The sequence below is a fragment of the Takifugu rubripes genome, chromosome 21 (genome assembly GCF_901000725.2).
Source record: "Takifugu rubripes chromosome 21, fTakRub1.2, whole genome shotgun sequence".
In the NCBI taxonomy this organism is placed as follows: Eukaryota; Metazoa; Chordata; class Actinopteri; order Tetraodontiformes; family Tetraodontidae; genus Takifugu; species Takifugu rubripes.
In genome coordinates, this window is record NC_042305.1 from 13,051,108 (window position 1) to 13,070,576 (window position 19,469).

The following is a 19,469-nucleotide window of genomic DNA, read 5'->3' on the forward strand; positions in this document are numbered from 1 at the left end:
TAAGATATGGTTATTTTAAAAAATATATAAGTCCCAACCTATAAATTATAATGTACTTGCAACCCAGTAGAGCGCCGTCTTGTATCTTAAAGACAAAGCCCTGGGAAATAAATACTCGCTTTCCTTTTTTTTTTCCTTTTTGACGTCGTTACCGTATAATAACCCGCCAAATTCTAAAACGAACGCTGTCGAGTCTTGCGAGTTAATCGTGTCGTAATTTTCTAATTATTACACTCTCATCGAGTTACAGCTTCTAGAGTTTCATATTTCCATCGAGTTTGTTTTGGCAATCTTTAAAGCGCAACTGAAATTAACAGCTGTCATCGATGGTACAACAGTAGTGCCGGTAGCTAAATGTAAGCGGAGGCTAACATTTAGTTGAGATCCTCACTTTCCTGCAATAAAGCTGCACGAAATGGCGACGTGGACCGACGTTGAACTTCTAACTAACGAGGATACAAACACTGTCCGTTGGAGCAATGTGTCAAAGGAGGAAAACGGCAGTGGGCTTTATCAGGTGGATACCCTGGTCAAAATCTCAGCCAATGAGGTAATAATGCATCTTTTTACTGATAGAAGACGGACCTGCACGTCTTCTTTTGTGACTCTCGATCCTTTTATATTTTGTTATTTCTATAGCCTAGATGTTGCTAAAAGTTAAGTTAATGTCACCTTTTGCAGGTTCAATCAGATCCTCATCTGTCCTCCTGCAGTGGTTCAACTTGGAGTGTTGTTGCTATTGACAAGACTGTGATCCTGTTTGACCAAAGTTATCAAAGCATCCTGCTCCTCCTTCACTTTGGTACACATCTCAATCTGCATCTTTTGTTTATCGTAACAGCATCTTAATTCAGAAAGAATGTAATTGAATGAATTCTCTCGGTTGAATCTAAAGTAAGACGCTAAAAAAGCTGCAGTAAAACATCCACATTTGCATGAATTCGTTTTGATTTCCTGCACATGTGTTTATTCATTGTTTTGTTTTTTAAAGAAACTGATGTGGATGTTATTGATGTATGCCTGGGTGGACAGTTTTTGGTGGTCTGTGAAAGAAATGGAAATTTCCATCTGATATATGTTCCACAGAAGAGAATTCTGCTCACCAGGGTAGGATTTTTCCTATCATAATGTAGCCTAGTATTATGAAATAATTTTATTTTGTTCAGTCTCTGCAATAAAGCAGGTTTTGTAGAAAGCAATTGACAACAAGTGATGTTATAACCTCTACATTTTTTGCTTTACTCTTTTTTGGGGGGATATCTTAGGCTCTGTTGGAGGGACCCTCCAGTAAAGATAAGAAAACATACCACTGTCTTATCACAAAGGAGGACAAGGACAGCATAGGTAAATTGTAGCTTAAGTTAGTATGGAAATTTAATGAAGGAATAAGATTTGTTTTTATGTCTCCTAAGTTTTTATTTTATTTCTTTCAACAGGAATCTTCCATGTGTTTCTTATTGTAAAGGATGGTTTTTTCCACATTAAAAACCTTGATCTGGCAAAGCTCGAGACAGGTATGAAAATATAATATGTTTTCTCATAAGTATTCTTAAGGCACTTGAAAAAACTTAAATGATTGTTATTTATGTTCTCACAGCCATAGAAAAAATGGATCTGGCTAAATTAAAAGAGGTAGGATACAAATCATTCTTTTTGCATTATCCAAATGATTACTTTGCAGATGAGTGATCACATGTTTTCTCAAATCAGCTCCAGTCTTTCATCAAGATAGATTTCTGCTCCACCAGAGATTACCATGAAGAGGGTTGCAGCACAGCAGTGATGTTCAATCTAGGCCATCAAATCCATTTAATGATCGGGGTTTGTATCTGGAAAAGGTTTCTACCCACTGTTTTGTTTGTGCTCTTTACACAGGAAGTTAATGCTGAAGCAGACCAAAATTTACAAATTGTAAATTATTTTATTTTGGATATTCATATTTTTGAGAATAAACCTTTTCAAGGCAAATCTATAGTTGTTAATTTTGAAACGAGTGATATTTTTTGAAAAACTAGAGTATCCTTGGAACAAATGGTATGCAAATATATTATTTTTTTAAAAAAAGACTACTCATTTAAAAATAATGAAACATGTTTGCTTTAGATGTCTCCAGTCATCACTGTCTTTTTCCTCACAGGGGGACAAAGAAAATGTTTTGACTCTGTGGAAGATGGACCCTCATCAGGCCAGAATGAGCTTTGCTCGGGCTGTTGACAACAGCTTAATTCCAGGTAATCCCGTGTACAGCATATGCTGTTTGAAAGCTTTAGTAATATCAATTTTAGCATGCTTTAATTAAAGTATGAATGGTGGTAGGGTGTTTTAGAACCATGCTGCAACATTTCCTAACAAGGAAAATTCTAAACTGCTCCTTAGAATATTTTTGTGATATTTATGATTATAATGTTAAATCCTTAATGTTTAAAGGTGTTAAGAAGATGGTGGTGGTGGACAACCTCCTGTATGTTCTCGACACTGAGGTGAGCTTTATGATTCCACCCGTTGATACTGTGTCAAACACTACTGAATGACTTTTACATAAGTTTATTTGACAGGACACTCTGAGTCTTTGGGACCTGCATTTTCTTGTCGTGATTCACTGCTGGCCAGATCTTACCATCCATGACTTTGAACTCATCACAGAATGTGGCTCTGCCTCCATGGTGTCGTGAGTGTCACTGTCTTATATTTCAGCTGTCCACAACATACCGAATGATGTGTATCAAAATAAACTTAATCTGTGTCACAGCCAAGACAAGGGAAACATGAAGATAATTCTGTTAACAAAGCAAGACACCAGTCAGGTAAGTGTATGAAAAATCAGATAGTGATAATATTCCTCACCAAGTCTGCTTGTGAACTCCACCTTCTGCACTCTTTAAAAAAAAATCCCCCTAATTTCTCTCAGGTCGATTTTCTGCAAATCAGATGTCTGCCGTCAATGAGTGTTTGCTATTCTCTGGACGTCTCCTCTGTGTCCTGTCTTGTCCAAACAAGACTAAACATGGTACGCATCCCCTTGTTATTAAAGTGATGTTTGGTTTTGCATGTATCATTTCTAGATTTTAATATTTTAATCGTTTTCTATGTTTTCAGGACACCATTTATTTAGTTGAAGGGATTTGTGAGAACCCAGAGAGGTAAGAAGCTCTGTGTAATAATGACTTTGAATATTTGCCAAGATTTAAGTGTAATGCAACTTAGACTTGTCACTTTTTTAATACAGTCGGGGAGAGCCCATATCCTCTGTAGTTGTCAGATGTTTCACAGAGGCTTTGCCTGAGAACAGGTACCTGCAGTCATTTCAGCTGCCTCCATTTCTGTATAAATGTAGTTTGTGTGACTGTCTGATTTTTTTTTTTATTGTCTTCATTTGAATTACTTTTCAGATTAAGCAGACTTCTTCACAAACACATGTTTGAAGAAGCTGAAAAGTTTGCAATCACATTTGAACTGGACTTAGAGGCAAGTATTAGCCACTATCCCATTTTGCTCTGCTTTTATTTTTGAAATGAGTGTGTTTATAGTGCTCCACTTTCTAATAAGCTCTTTGAATTGTTGTTAACAAGAACATGTACGATATATCTGGTGTGTAGTCTATCCTACTTTCCTACCTTCTAGTCACCATCTGGTATACACCCAACATTGGCATCCCTTTTTCGAAATTGTCTGTTTGTTGGAGCTGCTCTGAGTATCTTTCAGCTATAGATTTTATGCACTGTACACATACATCCTATGCAAGTTCAGTCAGAGGCTTTTTGAGTGTTGCAATAAGAGAGCAGCAGATGTAAGATTGGTTCCAGCGTTTATACCTTTTGGAACTCTTTAGCTGATTTTTTGTTTATATTTACTGCTCTATTGCACATAGCATCACTCAATCTCCAAAAATAAACAGATGAAATGTTACAATCATGTATGAGTTTCTTTGATTTGTGTGTAAATAGCTTTATTGAAATGATGTGAGAAGCTTTAGCTGAACACAGTGAGGTCTGTATTTTCATTAATTATGTGATAAGTTCTGCACAGCTAACAAATCTCTGTGTTTTTTTTCAGCTTGTTTATAAGGTGAAGCTTGACTTTGTGCTGGAGCAGCTGGCCTCTGCATCAGTGGGCGGCTATGGACACGATGTGTGGTCAGAACTTGTGGAAGAGGCCAAAACCAACCTGATGAAAATCACAGTCAGTGTGGCTATGTTCTGCTTGTAAATTATTTTAATTTTTAAATTCACCAGATGATCTTGTTCATGTATGATCTAAAGTAGTGACATGGGCTAGAGAGAGTTTTCAGATTTTAGGACTATAGAGCCAATTCAGCTAAATGTATGTAAATCAAAAAGTAGAAACAAATTAACATAGTTGTTAGAATAGAAAAATGGCTTGATAGATGTGAAGTACAATAACCAACAGTAAATTCCAGGGCGTGGTGAGATTTTGTGCGGAAGAATTTGACTTGCGCCTCATGTAATTGCACCTTGAATAGACAGTAAAGAAACTGATGCTCAGACAGGTTATCTTAACGCTCTATCGAAAAAGGCCACCAAGAAAGGCTCTCACCCAAACTGTGTTGTGTAGGATGAACAATATGTGGTGGACTACTGCCTCAAAGCTCCGTGGCCAACATTTGAGACAGCAGAGAAGATGCTGAATTACGCACTCACACAAAATTCATCCCTACAAATCCAAGAGGCCTTGACGAGACTGGCAACATTCTGCAGCCTCCACAACACGGAACATTTCAAGCAAGTTTTATTGGTCTTATTTTTGGCCAGCTCAGGTTCTGTATTATGGTCGGAATGTTTTCATATATAACCTAAAACATTTTCTCTTTCATCCATAGTGCTATAGCCTGGATAGAGTTTCTGAACAATAATGATAATTTAGGAGAAATTCTCACCCACCTGAGAGAGGGAGATATGAGGGGAGCACAACTTCTCTGGCTCAGATATGAGGTATGAATGAGTGAAGAATCCACGACATTGTTATTTTTGGCCAGACTTTTCTGGTGCTGAAATTTATAAGAAGAGCGAGAACTGGGAATAGCATTGTCTCCTGCCATTATTATGTCTAATGTGTGTGACAGGGCCAGATAGCAGCACAGTTTGATAAGCGCAAGCTTGAAGCTGTGCTCGGTGCCATTCCAGAGGACCTGCCATCCCAAGACCTCTGTCCTTGGTTCAAAACCGTTTTTGTTCCATTTGTGAGGAGAGTGATTCCATCAGGACAGGTAGAATCACAAATCCCCACTCAGCATATGCTTGTATGTTGAGGTTTTTAGCTGTAGAAGCCTTTTTGTCTTTTCACATTAGAAATTATTGGCAAGATGGCTGGAGCAGAGAGCGAGGAACCTGGAATTAACAGAAAAGGTAGCACAGTATGGGTACATGACCATCATGTGGGAATTGATTAAAAAGTGTGATACTATGCATTGGTTTAGGCTGCTTGGCCCCAGAACGGCCTGGATATGGCAGTGCTCGGGCTGCCCTCTCAATGGACTTGGATGAGATCTGTAAGTTGGCCCACAAACTCTTCACAGACTCCCTTTGGTTGTTGATTGTAACTTCTTTGCGACATGCAATAACCCATTTGTTATTTGTGTTCCTATGAAGGATGATAATTATGGCGCCGAAGAAATGCAGAGCCTCCGATCGCTGGTGTTGAATCTCCGTCAGCTTCTGGACCTCCATCAAAAATACAACTGCAGGCTTTCGCTTTCTGTCTTTGAGAAGGTTTTTGTGATTCATATCAAACATGCACCCTTGAGCATCATATGAGTCTTTTATTACTTATTTATTAATTATTTTTGAGAAATAATTTAAAGCCAAGTAAACATACACATATTGGGGCTGTGTTTATCTTTGCTGGTTGGATTTCATGTTTGATTTTTTTTTTTTTTTTTTTCTGCTTTGTCTATATGGGGATAATGTTTAATGTACAGTATATGATCATCTTCATTCTTTTTCACAGGGAAGTGTACGTAGTGTTGCCTTCTTTATGCTGGATAAAGTGCCAGCTCCAGAGCTGATTGCAGCTACAGTGGAAGGCAGCATCCAGCCCTATGCTGAAGAGCATGAAATTCCATTCGAGGAGCTGCTCCTCCAGTACATCAAGGTGATATTTGGACTGCTATAAAGCCTACTGGGCCCAGTGAATTTTCTGAACATGTGTCTGCATCTAAACTCTTATAGGATCTGCTGGCTCGCTGCAGTTCTCAGACCACAACACTCTTCACAGAATGGGAAGCCAAGGCGATAGCTGTGCTGGGTTGCATGACTGATACCGATGTAGGTTACTATAACATTAACATTATGAAGAGGGTTATCAATAGGCATTATTGTCAAGCTCTTAAATTAGAATTAAATATAAAGCCATTCAAGATTTAACGCAGATTGTTGTGTTTTATAACAGCTGGTGGTTGATGCCGTGCTAGAGATCATGCAGAAAGCTGTAGTGCCCTGGAGCAACATGGTAGAGAAGCTGGTTCAGCAGTACTTGCAGATGGATGGACCAAAGTATGCTTGCTTCCACTGCTTTCAGTTTGATTGGGAAGTTTGCAGATGTTATCAATACCTGCTCTATTTAATCTCTTGCATCTCTCAGGCAAGAGCTTTTAAAGGAGAGTTACCGTCTGATGGAGATTAGGAACCTTCTGAGGAACTATGGGATCCGCAATTTCAACCTCTCCAACACCACTCAGATTATGGTGATTTTGTCTGTGCAATATGACCTTTATTGTGTCACCGATATATACATTCATTGTTTTTTTTCTTCTCCAGACATTGATAAGATACATCCTAAAGCAAGACTTGCCAATGTCTTTAGATGACTCCTTGACATTGGCTGATGCTTACAAACTTCCAACCTCACACATACATTATTTGTATCTCATTCAACTTATAGCTCAAAGCAAGGTAGAGTACGGCATCAAAATGCACAGTATTTAAATCAATTCACGTATGAATATCATTGACACACTTAAGAAGCGTCTTTTGCTTTCAGTCTGAAGAATGCATGAGCCTCTTGAAGAAACTACCAACCTCAGAGGCAGAGTGTGTCATTGAGCGTCTCACGTCATGGGCTCGACTGCAACTGGAGGACAAAGAGCATATATCTGATGAGGTAGAATGGACTTTCACATCAACCATGTGATATCATTAATGTTTCAAACTATTTTTGATAGAGAGAACAGCTTTTGGAACAGGTGGTGGGTGGGGCTGAACCAGACTCCAAAACCTGCAGCAATGTTTTGTGTTTTTGTATCCAGAACTACGGTTTAGTAGCAGTAGTAGTAGTAATGGCATTGATTTTTGTCCGTACAGTCGAAGAGGTTGGGAACTCCTGATACAACGCATACCTTGTATTTCTTCATGTTTAGCATCTAACTCAATTATTATTTTTTTGGATAGCACAAGAAACATCAGATGATTATGTCTCAGGTGATGGTAGAGGCTCTAAAATATCTGCATAAAATTCAGAAATGTAAGTACACACTGCTGATGGCACAATTACAACCGGCGAGATGTTTTATCGAGTCATTTTGAAACAACTATATCACTTTGCTGCTTTTGATTGACTTCTTTCCTTCTCCAGACGATGCTCTCAAAAGCATGGACTGTGAAAACAACCTCAGCATGTTCAAGGCTATTTCCAATCTACAGGTGAATTTCTTATAAGTTCTTAGCTCTCCCGTGCTCTGGCCTTCACATTTTTTGTCTAAAACTCCCTCAACTTTCATTTCTTCAGGAGGATTTTGATGTTTTCTTCACCCCCTCCAACTATGAGGATCCAAACATCAGAAAACAGATCCAGGAGCGTCACATCACAGCTTATGAAAACACCCGTGCCCGTCATTCTTCCAAGGGCAAATCTATGGCAACTCTAGTGGTAGCCAATGATCCCGATGGCAAGACCAAGACCATTTCCACTGAAGCTGGATTGCGCCGTTTAGGAAGGCAGCTGCAGCGAACAGAACAGGAGCTGTGGTCTGATTTGGCTCTGCGGGCTCTGCGCGTGGGAAAAGTGGAAAAGGCTCTTAAGATCCTCAGGTTTGCACATGCCAATGTCATCTTTAGACTTAATTAAATTTAGTTTTTAGATGTATTTTTAATTGATTTAATCCAACATCAACAATGTATGTTTTCTTTCTTATATCCAGTGAGCTTTACGAACATCACTGCAACACCAGCACAGGAAAGGTTTTATTCACATCTGCCAAGATGTTATGTCAGATGCTGGAGGCTGATGATCCCATGGTGCTTACTCAAGACACAGATCTGCCTGCAGTTATTCATGATCTGGCCTGTCAGGCCATTACTGTGTGCAACTCAGGTGGGGGGGAAAGTCCACATTTTGCCAAAGTTTCATTATGGTTATTTTTGATTATTAACGCACAAGCTGTGTGAAGTCATTGTGCTGAAGTCATTTCCTGTATTCTTGTGTTTAATATCTAATCCCAGCTCATTTAAACTTAATTGCAAATGATTCAAATAGACAAACAATGACTGGTGACGTCACTACAGCATTTTTTCACATCCGAAAGACCATTGAAGCTTCATGTTTTGGTGTGTAATTTATTCTTTGTGTTAGGAGGATTTTCTTGACTGTTGCAGATCTTCTTCTGGATTGTCTGGAGCTTTGCAAGAGCACACGGATGGCTATGGATGTCTACCATCAGTGTCAACTGTCTGACACCTTTGGATTTATTGGCAAAGTCAGTGTCACTTTATCAACATTGCTTGATGTGTCATTTCTTATGACTAATCTTCCATCTCCTGATGGTAGCTTATTCAGCTTTAATTGTCAGAATATAAACTAGAAATCAGTATAAACCAAAGTAATGTCAACAACCTTTATGTGACATTAAATGTTCTACACTTATGTAATTGTAGGATTTGACTTTGGGGGCAGAAAAAGATCAGTATTCTGAGTGCAGTTTTCAGGATATTTTCAGTGAAGATTGCATTGTACTGGACCCAGTGTCTGTGCTCCCAGTTCAGTATGAAATTACAAACTGCTTGCTCCCTATTTCTCAGGGTAAGATGCTCCAAGATTTCATATACTGTATTGAATGTGTTTAATGTTTATTAGGAAGTTACCAACATTCTAATTCAAATATAATCCTGCAGATACTAAACTGTATCCACTGGACTGTTCCTGTTTGTCACACTGCTCATTTGAAGATGGTATGAAATTCACATTAATATGCATATAAATATATTGCATCTGTCCTTCTGTGAATTGTACAGTATTATTTTAGAGTTTACTTAGTGTGTTACCTTGGACACATGCAGGCTCAAACTACCTGCAGCCCCTCCTGGGTCCCCTGTCCAACATGTTACAGATGTTACAGGAGTGCAGTCAGCTGGAGCTGGCCCTCAGGGTGCTGGTCAACTCATATGGCAGCTGTCTACAGCACGTCACTTCCAATGTTATGGACATCAAGTTGAGCATGCAGGTATGGCTGCAGCATCAAGTGTTGCTGCTGGTATTTCCCAGAACAATTATACTGTAAATACATTATAGTAATGTTTGTGATGAAATTACCACTAAAACTGTTAACTCTTTCAGCTTTTTGATGCTCAAGAACTTAAAAAGTACAATGGATGGCTGAGCACACTTCAGAAAAACACTGCCTCAACTCTAAATGCTGTTGCTGTGGCTCTCCTGAACAAGGTCAGTCTGGTGTCATGAGACTTTCTTGTCAAATTTTTCCAATTTTAGTGTTTTTGAAACGCTGTATCTTTGGGCTGCAGGTGTTCAACTGGAGGGTGGTCGATTGTGAGTTGGCTATTGGCCTCTGTACTCTTCTTTCCAGAGCAGAAGTCCTCAAAATACTGTGGAAGGTTATTGACAACACCTGGCAAAACTATGACAAAATCTTGGTAGGCAAGAGGAAGATGTCTTTACATGTGACACCAGTTTTACAATATGCAACCTCCGCATATTGTTTTGACCAGGTAGTTCCCTCAATTGCTCAGTGATAACTTTTTTTTAATTTCAGGCTTTAGCCAGGATTGGGGCCAATCTCTGTTGTTTGTATGGTGAAGTAGATGAACGGAAGAGGTTTCTGTCTGTCATCACTGATGCTGAATGGGGCATCAAGCTCGGGAAACTAGAGGTATGTGAATTAAAATCATTTCATATGTAAATCAGATTTACCGTACATCCCTCACTACCCCAGTGTAACTGCAAATTAAAAGTGACCCAATCTTCCCACAGATATCCATCCAGCCAGTTTTCCGTCAGCGGCCTGAGCTGAAGAGTAGTCTGATCCCTGACATGGTGAAAAACTCAAGGATCACTCCTGACATTATTCTCGAGTACTGCAGGTAATGTGAAGTTTCAGTCTGAGCCTTTTTTTTTTTTTTTTTCTGAAATGTTTTTTTTCTCTTCTAAAAGAGTTGTTCTGTTTGCAGAACCTTTGGTCTAGATCATGACCGTGTGATCAATCAGTATATCACCACTTTACTCCTGCTTCAAGAGGATGAGGAAGGGGCGGGTGATCATAGCAGGGACCAGGAAGAAGCGCAGCCTCTGTGCCACGCAGATACGCTGGAGCGTGTGCTGCAGGTCATCCCCATGTTACACAGCATCAGTGAACTCACCGACAGTCTCTGTGCAGCCATGCTGAAGGTTTGTCTGCAGAAGACAAATAGAAGTCAAAGTTTCAGCCCATAACGGAAAATTTGAATTTCTGATTTATCATAGCTACTTCAAAACTGCACGTATCCTTAATTGTAAAGGGAAAATTAAGTAACGATAATGCTACATGTTGATTCATGCTTTCAGAATCTAGGATTAAAGTCACTGGTTCTACCCTAAAGGTTTGGGTAATATTAACATTTCCTTTCTCGTGCAGCTCAGCCCTTACAATTACGAGAGGATCGAAGTAGTGCTAAAAATCTTACAGGCTGCAGATGAAAATGTGGCAAGCTTTTCTGTTGTTCAGGTACGAAAAAGAGGCAATTTTTCATTACTTAGTAGATTATCTTGTAAACCTACACAGCACCATCTGTTCTGTGTTGTTCCGCAGGCAATGGGCCTACTTCAGCATCTCATGTCCTATAAGAGAATCTCTCCAGCCTCTGATGTTGAAAACACATATCTTTTGGAGAACGGCCTTCTGCCAAACCCTCTGTCCAACAGAAGGCTGCCTTTCCACCTACTAATGCAGAACAAACATTATTGGAAGATTATCTGTAAGTTTTACCAGTATGATTAATCATTTTTTCAATCTTCACTTTTATTGACTGGACCACAGCTGTTTCTCCATTGTTAAGATGTGGCTGGTTTATTTTCTATATTTCCTGTGTTTAGCTCCTGAGCTCAGTGAAGAAACCTTTCCTACACTACTTCTAATAAGTAAACTGATGAAGGTAAAACATAAAATGAATTGAAGTGCACTTTTAATCCCAAATAAAACTACTTATCTATTGATAATGGCTGTTGCAGTAATGTACCAACTCTGTGCCCAGGTGAGCCTCGACAAGCTGTATATGTCAGCAGCAAACCATGTGTTTGAGAAGAAGATGAAGCCTTTACTCCTAGAGCAGAGGAAAAAGGGTCACGGTCATTTCTACAATAAGGAGACTTTGAAGGTTGCCAAGGCCATGATGACGTACATTCACTGCATCCAGAGCGCCGAGTGGGCGGCTGCAACGGCGCACAGAATCACACAGGAGCTGCCCCCAGGTCAGATTTTGCCCTGAGACTCGTCCGCTATCCTGATCTTGTGTTTGTGTGCACGTACTGAAGTGTTTTTGTGCTTCACAGGTTATGAGAAGACACAGTCGCTGAGATTCTGTTTGGCTCTTGGGGATGCCTGGCTGAAAGATCCAAATCTAGAGGTCAGTATACAGTATGTGACAGCGTAAAATCTCGATCCCTCGCATTTTATTTTGGCTTTTCATGGTTGACTCTTGTGTGTGAGCAGGAGGCAGCACGGGCAAGAGGAGAAACCTTTCTGTCGAAGTTGAAGCTGCAGTTCCAGCGTTCTGCCACTGAAAACGCTCTGATATCCAGCCAGCTGAACAGCCCAGAACTTTTGAAACTGACTGGGCTGCCAGCCAGACTCATCGTGGCTCTGTATGAGCACAGTCGTTTGGAGCAGTATTACAGAGACAGCGGAGGTCAGATCTGTCCTGGTGAGCATTCATTGATTTCTATGTAAAGCTTTTAAATGTATGCTAATATTGCTTGATATGATAGAAGTGAGAGCAAATATCCTCCATTTTAAGTTTTTTTTTTTTTTTTAAATGGATTGTTCATTTCTAAACAGATATACATGCAGTAGTTAAAGAAATAGCCACCATCAACAATGTGGATCTATTAAAAATCCGCAACATGATGTTGGAAAAATGGATCTGCAAAACTGGCCCTGCAGTCACCAAGGTTTGTCCCTCCTAAGTGGTCCTTTATTTTAGTTTGTCATTGTTTCCCAGTATCATGTTTACATTGTGTTTTAACATCTTTGGGACACTAATTCTATAGTTTATGTTCTTCTCTGAAGGATGCTGGTAATTATGAAAGTGTCAGCAATATTGAGGAAGATCCAGATTTAATGAGGTACAGAAACTTTTACTATTTTGGATTGAATGTTTTTACCTTATTTTACACTTTCTATTAAAACATTGATGTATTAGGACCTTCTTGTAGTTTGAGTAGAGAGCAGATTTTGAAATGTAATCATTAGGTTGTTTTTTAATTGTTACTATTGTGATCATTTGATTCTCCCAGGGTGGTCTACATACTACAGCCTTACCCCATGGATGATGCTGTCTGTCTCCTCAAGCCCATCTTATCTGCAGAAACCTGGGTCAGTAACACTTGAGCAGCACTTGAGACCGACTTGTTGGCTCAATGGACAAAAAGTTGCTCACCGCAGTGTTCTTCAGCCTCTCAGCAGTTCTGGGCCTCGTCTGACCTTCTGCCACCGGACTCGAGCTCTGCTCTGTCTTGTCCGGCTTGCTGATGCTGCCACTCTGGATACTCAGTTTCACATTTCCAGGAATAAAATTCAGTAAGACACCTGTAAAATTAGTTTATTATTCAGAGAATGTTTAATTTTATGGTTTATAAAGCAGCTGTATGTGTTTCTGTATCATGTTGCCATGCAGGTATTACCTGAAGTGCTACATCTTCGTCTCTCAACTGGAGGCCTTAAACATCCCTTACACAGTGCAGTCATTCCTCAGTAGCCCCAAAGAGGGTTTGGTTAAAGGATTGTGGAAGAACCACAGTCATGAGCCACAGGTAACCAGAAACATGAGCTCACTGCTGGAGCTGTAGGCAACAACGTACCGATGAGGCAGCCTTTGTGTTTCACAGGCAGTGCGGTTGGTGGCAGATCTGTGTTTAGAATATCAGGTGTACGACCCTCAGCTGTGGAACAGTCTGCTTCAGAAGCTGCTGAGCTTCAACTTGGTGAGCACAAGTTAAGAATTATTGTGCATTTTCTTGTTTTCAAATGTAAACTTGACACGTGTCTGTCGCTCCGCTCAGATCAGTCACCTTCAAGGGGTGCTAGAGGCAGTAGTATCTGTGCCTGCTCTGTGGGAGGTAATGCTACACTTCATGCTTTTTAATGTCTGAATTGAATGAAATGTGGAATGATTTGTAGGTTGAGGCTTTGCTGGAGCAGCACAAACTGTTTATCGTTTTTATTTTCTCCAGATTCCTAGTTTCTCTCGGACCTGGAGGAGTACGATACTGGCGCCTTTCGTCTCAGGTATGTGTGTAATTGAAACAGAATCTCTTTATCCAGTTTTAACAGATATATCTATGGAACATTTTGCTTTCTCTTGTAATAGTATTCTTACTTGAGATTTTCTTTATTTTCCTGAGAATAATAAATACTGACTACCGGTAGTCAGAAATAAACTGCTAAACTCAAGACATGACCGCAGGGTGGTTTTACTTTTCTGAAGGTCTTTGATGTAAAAAATAAAAATGACTCATGAGGATGTTGACACAAAAATGTGCCATGGAATTACCTTATCTCTGTATCAAGTGTCATTTTCATTGCTGTGGTTTGAACTCAGCAGTCAAAGCAAGAATGATCATGATGATAAAGTCAATAATTCTGATAATGTAGCGCCGAATAAACACGCTTCCTCATTTTATTATCAATAATAACCATAACTAGTTGTTATTCTGAAGAGGAGTGGCAGCAGTAGTGGTAATATAAAAGTCGTGGAGGTTTTCTTTGTTCATTTACTGCACAGCCACACAAAGAGAAAAACAATTTCTTCCTGTATTCACGAGAACATTCTAATAGGTGCAGGTAAAAACTACATAATTATCTAATAATTCATTATTTATCAGTCTTTATTTTATTTTTTCCCATCAGCTTCTCTCCCTCTGAGCCCTGATCAACAGAAGACTCTCTACAGGAGCTTTGTTCTTCTCCTCAAGTCAGTTTCACTTCAACCATTTACCACCTTCTCTTCTTTATATTGTTCATATTGATGGTGGAAAAACTATTCCCTACTCATTACCACTTTTCCCTACTCCCCTGACTCATACCTTTGTTCTCAAGGTGCCCCTTCCTGCTCGATTTAGATCTGGTAGGAATTGCTAATCGCTTTGCGCAGTTCAGTCTACCAGCGTTTGCCCTGGGAACCCTCCTGCTCATCCCATCTGCTCAGAAGAAGGCCCAACAGATCCAAGTGAGTCTTCCCACGTTTGCAAGATCAAAGCCCCTCGGCATTGTTCCTTGAATTAAAATTTCATGAGAATCTTTTCAGAACTTTTCAAGGTATTTTATTTTAGATAAACAGCTATTTTCTAAACTCCTTGGGCTGTGAATGTGTCAGCCTTGGCAGACAAAGTGGTGTCACACAGTCTTTTGTTGTCTGCCACATTTCCTTCTCTTTTTTTTTTTTGGTCCTGGGAAGGTTTTTAACAGCAAGAAAAACAGAAAATTGCAGAAATTAGATTTACCAGGAATAGGCAGCATCAGTAGAATCAAGGCCTTGATGAATGGATTACAAAATAACATGAGCGATTGTCAGTGCAGCCACACCATTAGCATTCAATGCTGATCGTGGTCGTGGTGTTTCCAGGGCTTCCTGTCTGTTTGCAATCCCGTAGCTGTGCTCGAGCAGGTGGATGAGCTCATGAACACTGGTGAACTGGCTGGAATTCCCTCCCAGGTTAGATTTCTTCGGCTGGATGTGGCTACAGCCCTTTTTTCAAATCTACAAAATTACGATAAAACAGAAGTGGCAGCTGTTCTACGTGCTATATAAAATGTGTTGCCCTATTTTCTACATCTGTGAATGCAACCTATGGTGAGAGCTGCAGCCAAAGGTGTTAAAAAGGAAACTGAGTTGAGATAAGTTACATATCTTAAGTTAAAAAACAAGCTGCACTTTCTGGCAGTTAAAAAAAACCTCATCCTATAGGTGATATGGGGGAAGATTACTAAGGGTAAATGGTCATCAGTAATCAAATTAAAACTATCAGACATGACTGGTGACTCATTTAGACTCGGGGTATTACCGGTACTTTCTTTTTTTTCATGTAGGTGTCCTGATTCTTCTGAGGCTGCAGCAACAAACCTAAAATATTAGATGTTTGTAATCCTTTAATAATTCATTCTGATCTAAATGAACTGCAGTAATCACTCATAAACACTCAAACCTTCTGCCACTGAAATGTTTGCTTTGTTTGAACTGGTGTTAGTTGGTTTTATTTCTTGCTTTTGTCATTTATTAGATGGTTTGACAGTATTTTTCCCCTGGTTTCTCAGATCAGTAAGACTGTCTTAACCTTCGTTAGCAACACTGGAGCGCATCAGAAACTGCTGAAGACCCAATACTTCAACCATCTGAAGCAGCTGGTTGTGTTGGATGCTCAACCTCACCAGCTGAAAGACCTGATGGACTGTTTGATTAGTCACAACCGGTAAGTCAAAGCCCTAAAGCAAATTCATTTGTCATTCTCCTTTAAAAAAACAGGGGAAAGAGGTGGCAAAACTGCAAAATCAGATATTTGTAAGATCCCAAAACAAGCGTTGGAAGATGCGTTCAAACCGAAAAGGGAAGTACAGACGTGCCTGTAAATGTCATCTCGGAATACCTCCGAAACCGCCTGTGTCTTCAGTTAAAAATTGTCACCGGGTAAATTTAAAAAAAATTTCTTCAGTCATGAAGAGGCTGAGTCGCTCGTCGGCGACTACGTGAAACACAGGCAGCATGTCGGAGGGAAACCCCTGACGGACGGCTCCAGCTCACCTGGCTGCATGAAGGTGGGTGAGGCCCAAGTCCTGAACTTAACATTGATCCTTTTCTATCTGCCCTGTTGCTGTTCTGGTCAGCAGCAGTATTCAGAAATGTCCTATTTAACCTGTTTTTCAGGAGTTTCTGAAGATGCCAAACGGAGTTTAAGATGAACTGATCCCGTTCCTGCAGCTCTGCCTGTGGACTTTTGCTTCAACTGTCCAATCTGTAATGCAACATTTGCACTTGACAGCAATCATTCATCTTTGTTTCATATTTAATCAATTTCTATATTGGGTGTCTTCAGTAAATCCTTAGAATCAACTGTATTTATAGTTATTTAGTTCCTTCAATTGATAACAAAAGAGGCAGTTCTCACAAATGAATAGAACATTTTAACCCACAAAACAACCTAACAGAATTATACTAATGTACTTATTTTTCCTGTTTGGACTGTTTGGAACTTCTTTGGACTGAATTTGCAAAATAAAAGGATGGTTTTATACTAATTTCCTCAGTGTTTTCTTGCTTTCTTTAGTCAGAATACCTCCTGATGATTTGGGTTTGCCCTGATAGGACAGACAGCCATTCACAGCCGGCTGCAGATATTTATACATCAGACGACTCAGCAGGGAAACTTTCGTCTAAACATGTATTATTATGTATTTTTATTAATAACATTGAGCATCAGCACATTTTCCCTTTCCACAAACCGATCTGCTGAGGAGCATGTGGAACTACGTGGTTTTTAGAAGACATTTGAGGACATTGACTTTGACAAGAGGGCGTTGATAGAAAAGGTTTTATCTGGCTGAAAAAGGTCTTAAATCTGTGAATACACTATGCAACATAACGGAGCATCTCATGAGTGAAACACACATGCATTTTTCCCCAGCGTGAAGGACCGAGAAGGTGAAGCTGCAGATGTGGAAAAGAACTCGCAAAGTTCATTTACTACTTAAGAAAAGAAGCAAATTTTGTGTTTCTAAGAGGTCCAAAAGGCACGGTGCACTTTGGAGGGAAAAATGAAGTCCAAATGGAACAAATTTCCTTTAGTTGGAGTTTGTGATCACAGCTGGCTGAGAGACAGGGAGCCTGTTTCACGGGTTTTCCTCTCGGTGCTTTCAGCAGTGTCGGACTGGGGCAGGTGAAAGGTTTTACGGAAGAGGTTTTGGATGGCGGGGCTGGAGAAGTAGTAGATGATGGGATCCAGGACGCTGTTGAAATAGGTCAGACTGATGGAGAGGAAAAATCCGTTGGTCACACCTTCCAGGGCAGGACAGAACTCCGACACGGGCAGGTCGGCATATTTGTGGGTCTTGATCCAGATCAGCACCTGCATCAAGTTGCTCGGGAAGAAGCAGATGGTGAAGAGCACCACCACCACCATGAGGAGCCACAGGGCTTTCTTGATCTTTGCGTGCTGACCCAACTGCCCCCTCCTCAACTTGCTGACGATGCGCACGGTGCAGTAAAGAATCATGACCAGGGGAACGAGGAAGGAAAAGAGAAATTCGAACTTGTGCCAGGACAGGTTATGGTGCGGTTTGGTGTCCACCATGAAGCTCTCGCAGTAGGTTGTGTTGGCGTGTTCCAGAGAGAACACGTGAGCTGTCATTGCAATGGTAAGCAGCCAGAGTCCCAGCGCCACGCACGTGGCCTTGGGGATGCTCAGAGAGTTGATGGGGTGATGAGGGTGCACCACGCGCATGTACCTGTCGCCGGCGATGGCCATCAAGAAGACGGTGCTCCCGGTGCGGTTCATCGCCAGCATGAAGAGACAAATGTTACACATCGCTTCTCCGAACCTCCATGTCAGCTTGGCGTAGTAGTAGCTGGCGCGGAGAGGCAGCACGGTGATGAGCAGGAAGTCGGCCACTGCCAGGTTAAAGATCAGCACCGTGCTGCTCTTCCAGGGCTTCAGGTGGCAGCAGAAGATCCAGAGCGCCAAACCGTTCGCAAGACTTCCCAAAACGAACTCCACTCCCAAAAGTGAAGGCAGCACATTGATCAGGAGGGTGCCGTTGAAATGGCACTTTGTGTCGTGCATGTTGGCTGCAGATGAGAGAAATAACCCCATGGGGCTCTTCACTTACTTATGAAAGATTTTTTTTTTGTTTTTTTACATTTTGCGGTCAGAGCATTTAACAGGAAACTGACAACTTCTGCTTTTAATGTTGCCTGATCAAAACAGAAATGCTATATTAGGTTTGCTAAATCTATTACTGTGGGTGGGGAGTGTTAATTAAAGTGATAAAACATACTTCAAATGACTTAAGAGGGCCTGGAGATGTTAATATTGGGTGGTATAAAAAAAATGACGTTGATTATTTGGTCTGAATCAGGGTATTTAAATGCAGTTCATTCACCTGTTGCAGAACTAACACTTTTCCCAAATATTTAATTGGCAGCACTTCATGATTTTATCGGAGCACTTTTCCTTTTTTTTCTTCAGCTGAAGATGTTATTTTGGTTTCTCTCACTCACTGCATGGGAAAACTCAGCGTGAAGCCACATGTGTTTGCACTAAGGATACTTTAGAGCTAAACGCTCACGAGAGCAGCTGTAGCTGGGAATTGAAGCTTATTGTGTTCTTTATTTGGGTCGTACAGGAGAAAAAAGACCAATCTCAAAGATATAAGGAGGAAATTTGCACACACACACACATAAACCAGACCTGAAGTTTTGATGACGAGTCAAAAGTCCCTCGTTTTCCAAGTTCAATTTATAATTTGGCCCTCACATTGTGTCATTAACAAGAACAGGGGCAGACATGCACAAAGTCTAAAGGCACCTTTCAGAACATCCAGGAAATGTAACACAGACTTTCAGTTTCAAGTTTCCGTATCATCTGGGCCAGAATGAGGCGGTGAAAAAGCTCGACACATCAAATGGTGTGGGGATCGTTTCACACATGGAAGAAACTGTGATGCTTATGTTTTACATCAGTCATTGAGCAGACACTCTTGTCCAAAGACCAATGTGAGTAAAATACTACCTTACAGTCCTAAACTAGCTAGCCCAAGCACCTCTACCAGCTAACAGTGCAGAGCTATGGACAGGGATGGAAGAGGGATATAAAGAGGGGATGAGAGGTGGTGAGAGGGGATAGGAGGACAAAGATAAGTGCTGATAGGAGAGCAGGTGCTCTTGGAACAGCTGCTTGAAAGAAGACGGTTGTCCCTGCTCTAATGGACCTCAGGAGGTTGTTCCACCATTGTGGGACGAGGGATGAGTCCTGGGATGAGCAAC

The 19,469-nt window shown here is 40.6% G+C and overlaps 2 protein-coding genes across 2 annotated transcripts; one reads left to right on the forward strand and one right to left on the reverse strand.

Annotated features, from left to right (window-relative positions):
- Positions 1-166: 166 nt before the first annotated feature.
- On the forward strand, positions 167-16,726 carry kntc1 (kinetochore associated 1). The gene is made up of 61 exons (XM_011615677.2): positions 167-550; positions 682-802; positions 992-1,107; positions 1,266-1,344; positions 1,437-1,514; positions 1,598-1,632; positions 1,711-1,821; positions 2,138-2,231; positions 2,428-2,480; positions 2,556-2,668; positions 2,750-2,804; positions 2,909-3,007; positions 3,097-3,140; positions 3,227-3,289; positions 3,390-3,465; positions 4,054-4,179; positions 4,573-4,739; positions 4,838-4,949; positions 5,081-5,224; positions 5,307-5,363; positions 5,435-5,506; positions 5,607-5,726; positions 5,965-6,108; positions 6,186-6,281; positions 6,406-6,509; positions 6,598-6,700; positions 6,774-6,908; positions 6,997-7,116; positions 7,404-7,476; positions 7,588-7,655; positions 7,741-8,042; positions 8,153-8,325; positions 8,607-8,707; positions 8,886-9,030; positions 9,123-9,179; positions 9,288-9,451; positions 9,565-9,669; positions 9,750-9,878; positions 9,998-10,114; positions 10,216-10,325; positions 10,413-10,629; positions 10,856-10,945; positions 11,030-11,195; positions 11,314-11,372; positions 11,472-11,688; positions 11,770-11,843; positions 11,930-12,140; positions 12,275-12,387; positions 12,506-12,561; positions 12,733-12,811; positions 12,891-13,015; positions 13,113-13,248; positions 13,324-13,419; positions 13,498-13,554; positions 13,669-13,723; positions 14,345-14,408; positions 14,534-14,663; positions 15,060-15,149; positions 15,749-15,903; positions 16,144-16,246; positions 16,356-16,726. The coding sequence occupies exons 1-61, from the start codon at positions 416-418 to the stop codon at positions 16,383-16,385; spliced, it is 6,639 nt and encodes a 2,212-aa protein (XP_011613979.2). The 5' UTR covers positions 167-415; the 3' UTR covers positions 16,386-16,726.
- On the reverse strand, positions 16,435-19,018 carry LOC101068271 (hydroxycarboxylic acid receptor 2-like). The gene is made up of 2 exons (XM_003974950.3): positions 18,895-19,018; positions 16,435-18,272 (listed from the first exon to the last, which is right to left on the reverse strand). Exon 2 carries the CDS (start codon positions 18,265-18,267, stop codon positions 17,287-17,289), a length of 981 nt encoding a protein of 326 aa, XP_003974999.2. The 5' UTR covers positions 18,268-18,272; positions 18,895-19,018; the 3' UTR covers positions 16,435-17,286.
- Positions 19,019-19,469: the final 451 nt, after the last annotated feature.

What these genes read in the sequence shown, in the direction of transcription:
- kntc1 (XM_011615677.2), top strand. Translation starts at nt 416, where the DNA reads ATGGCGACGTGGACCGACGTTGAACTTCTAACTAACGAGGATACAAAC. An exon ending in CCAACCTGATGAAAATCACA is followed by an intron (nt 4,180 to 4,572) that starts GTCAGTGTGGCT and finishes TGTGTTGTGTAG; the next exon opens with GATGAACAATATGTGGTGGA. An exon ending in CTGTGCCTGCTCTGTGGGAG is followed by an intron (nt 13,555 to 13,668) that starts GTAATGCTACAC and finishes TATTTTCTCCAG; the next exon opens with ATTCCTAGTTTCTCTCGGAC.
- LOC101068271 (XM_003974950.3), bottom strand. Translation starts at nt 18,267, where the DNA reads ATGCACGACACAAAGTGCCATTTCAACGGCACCCTCCTGATCAATGTG.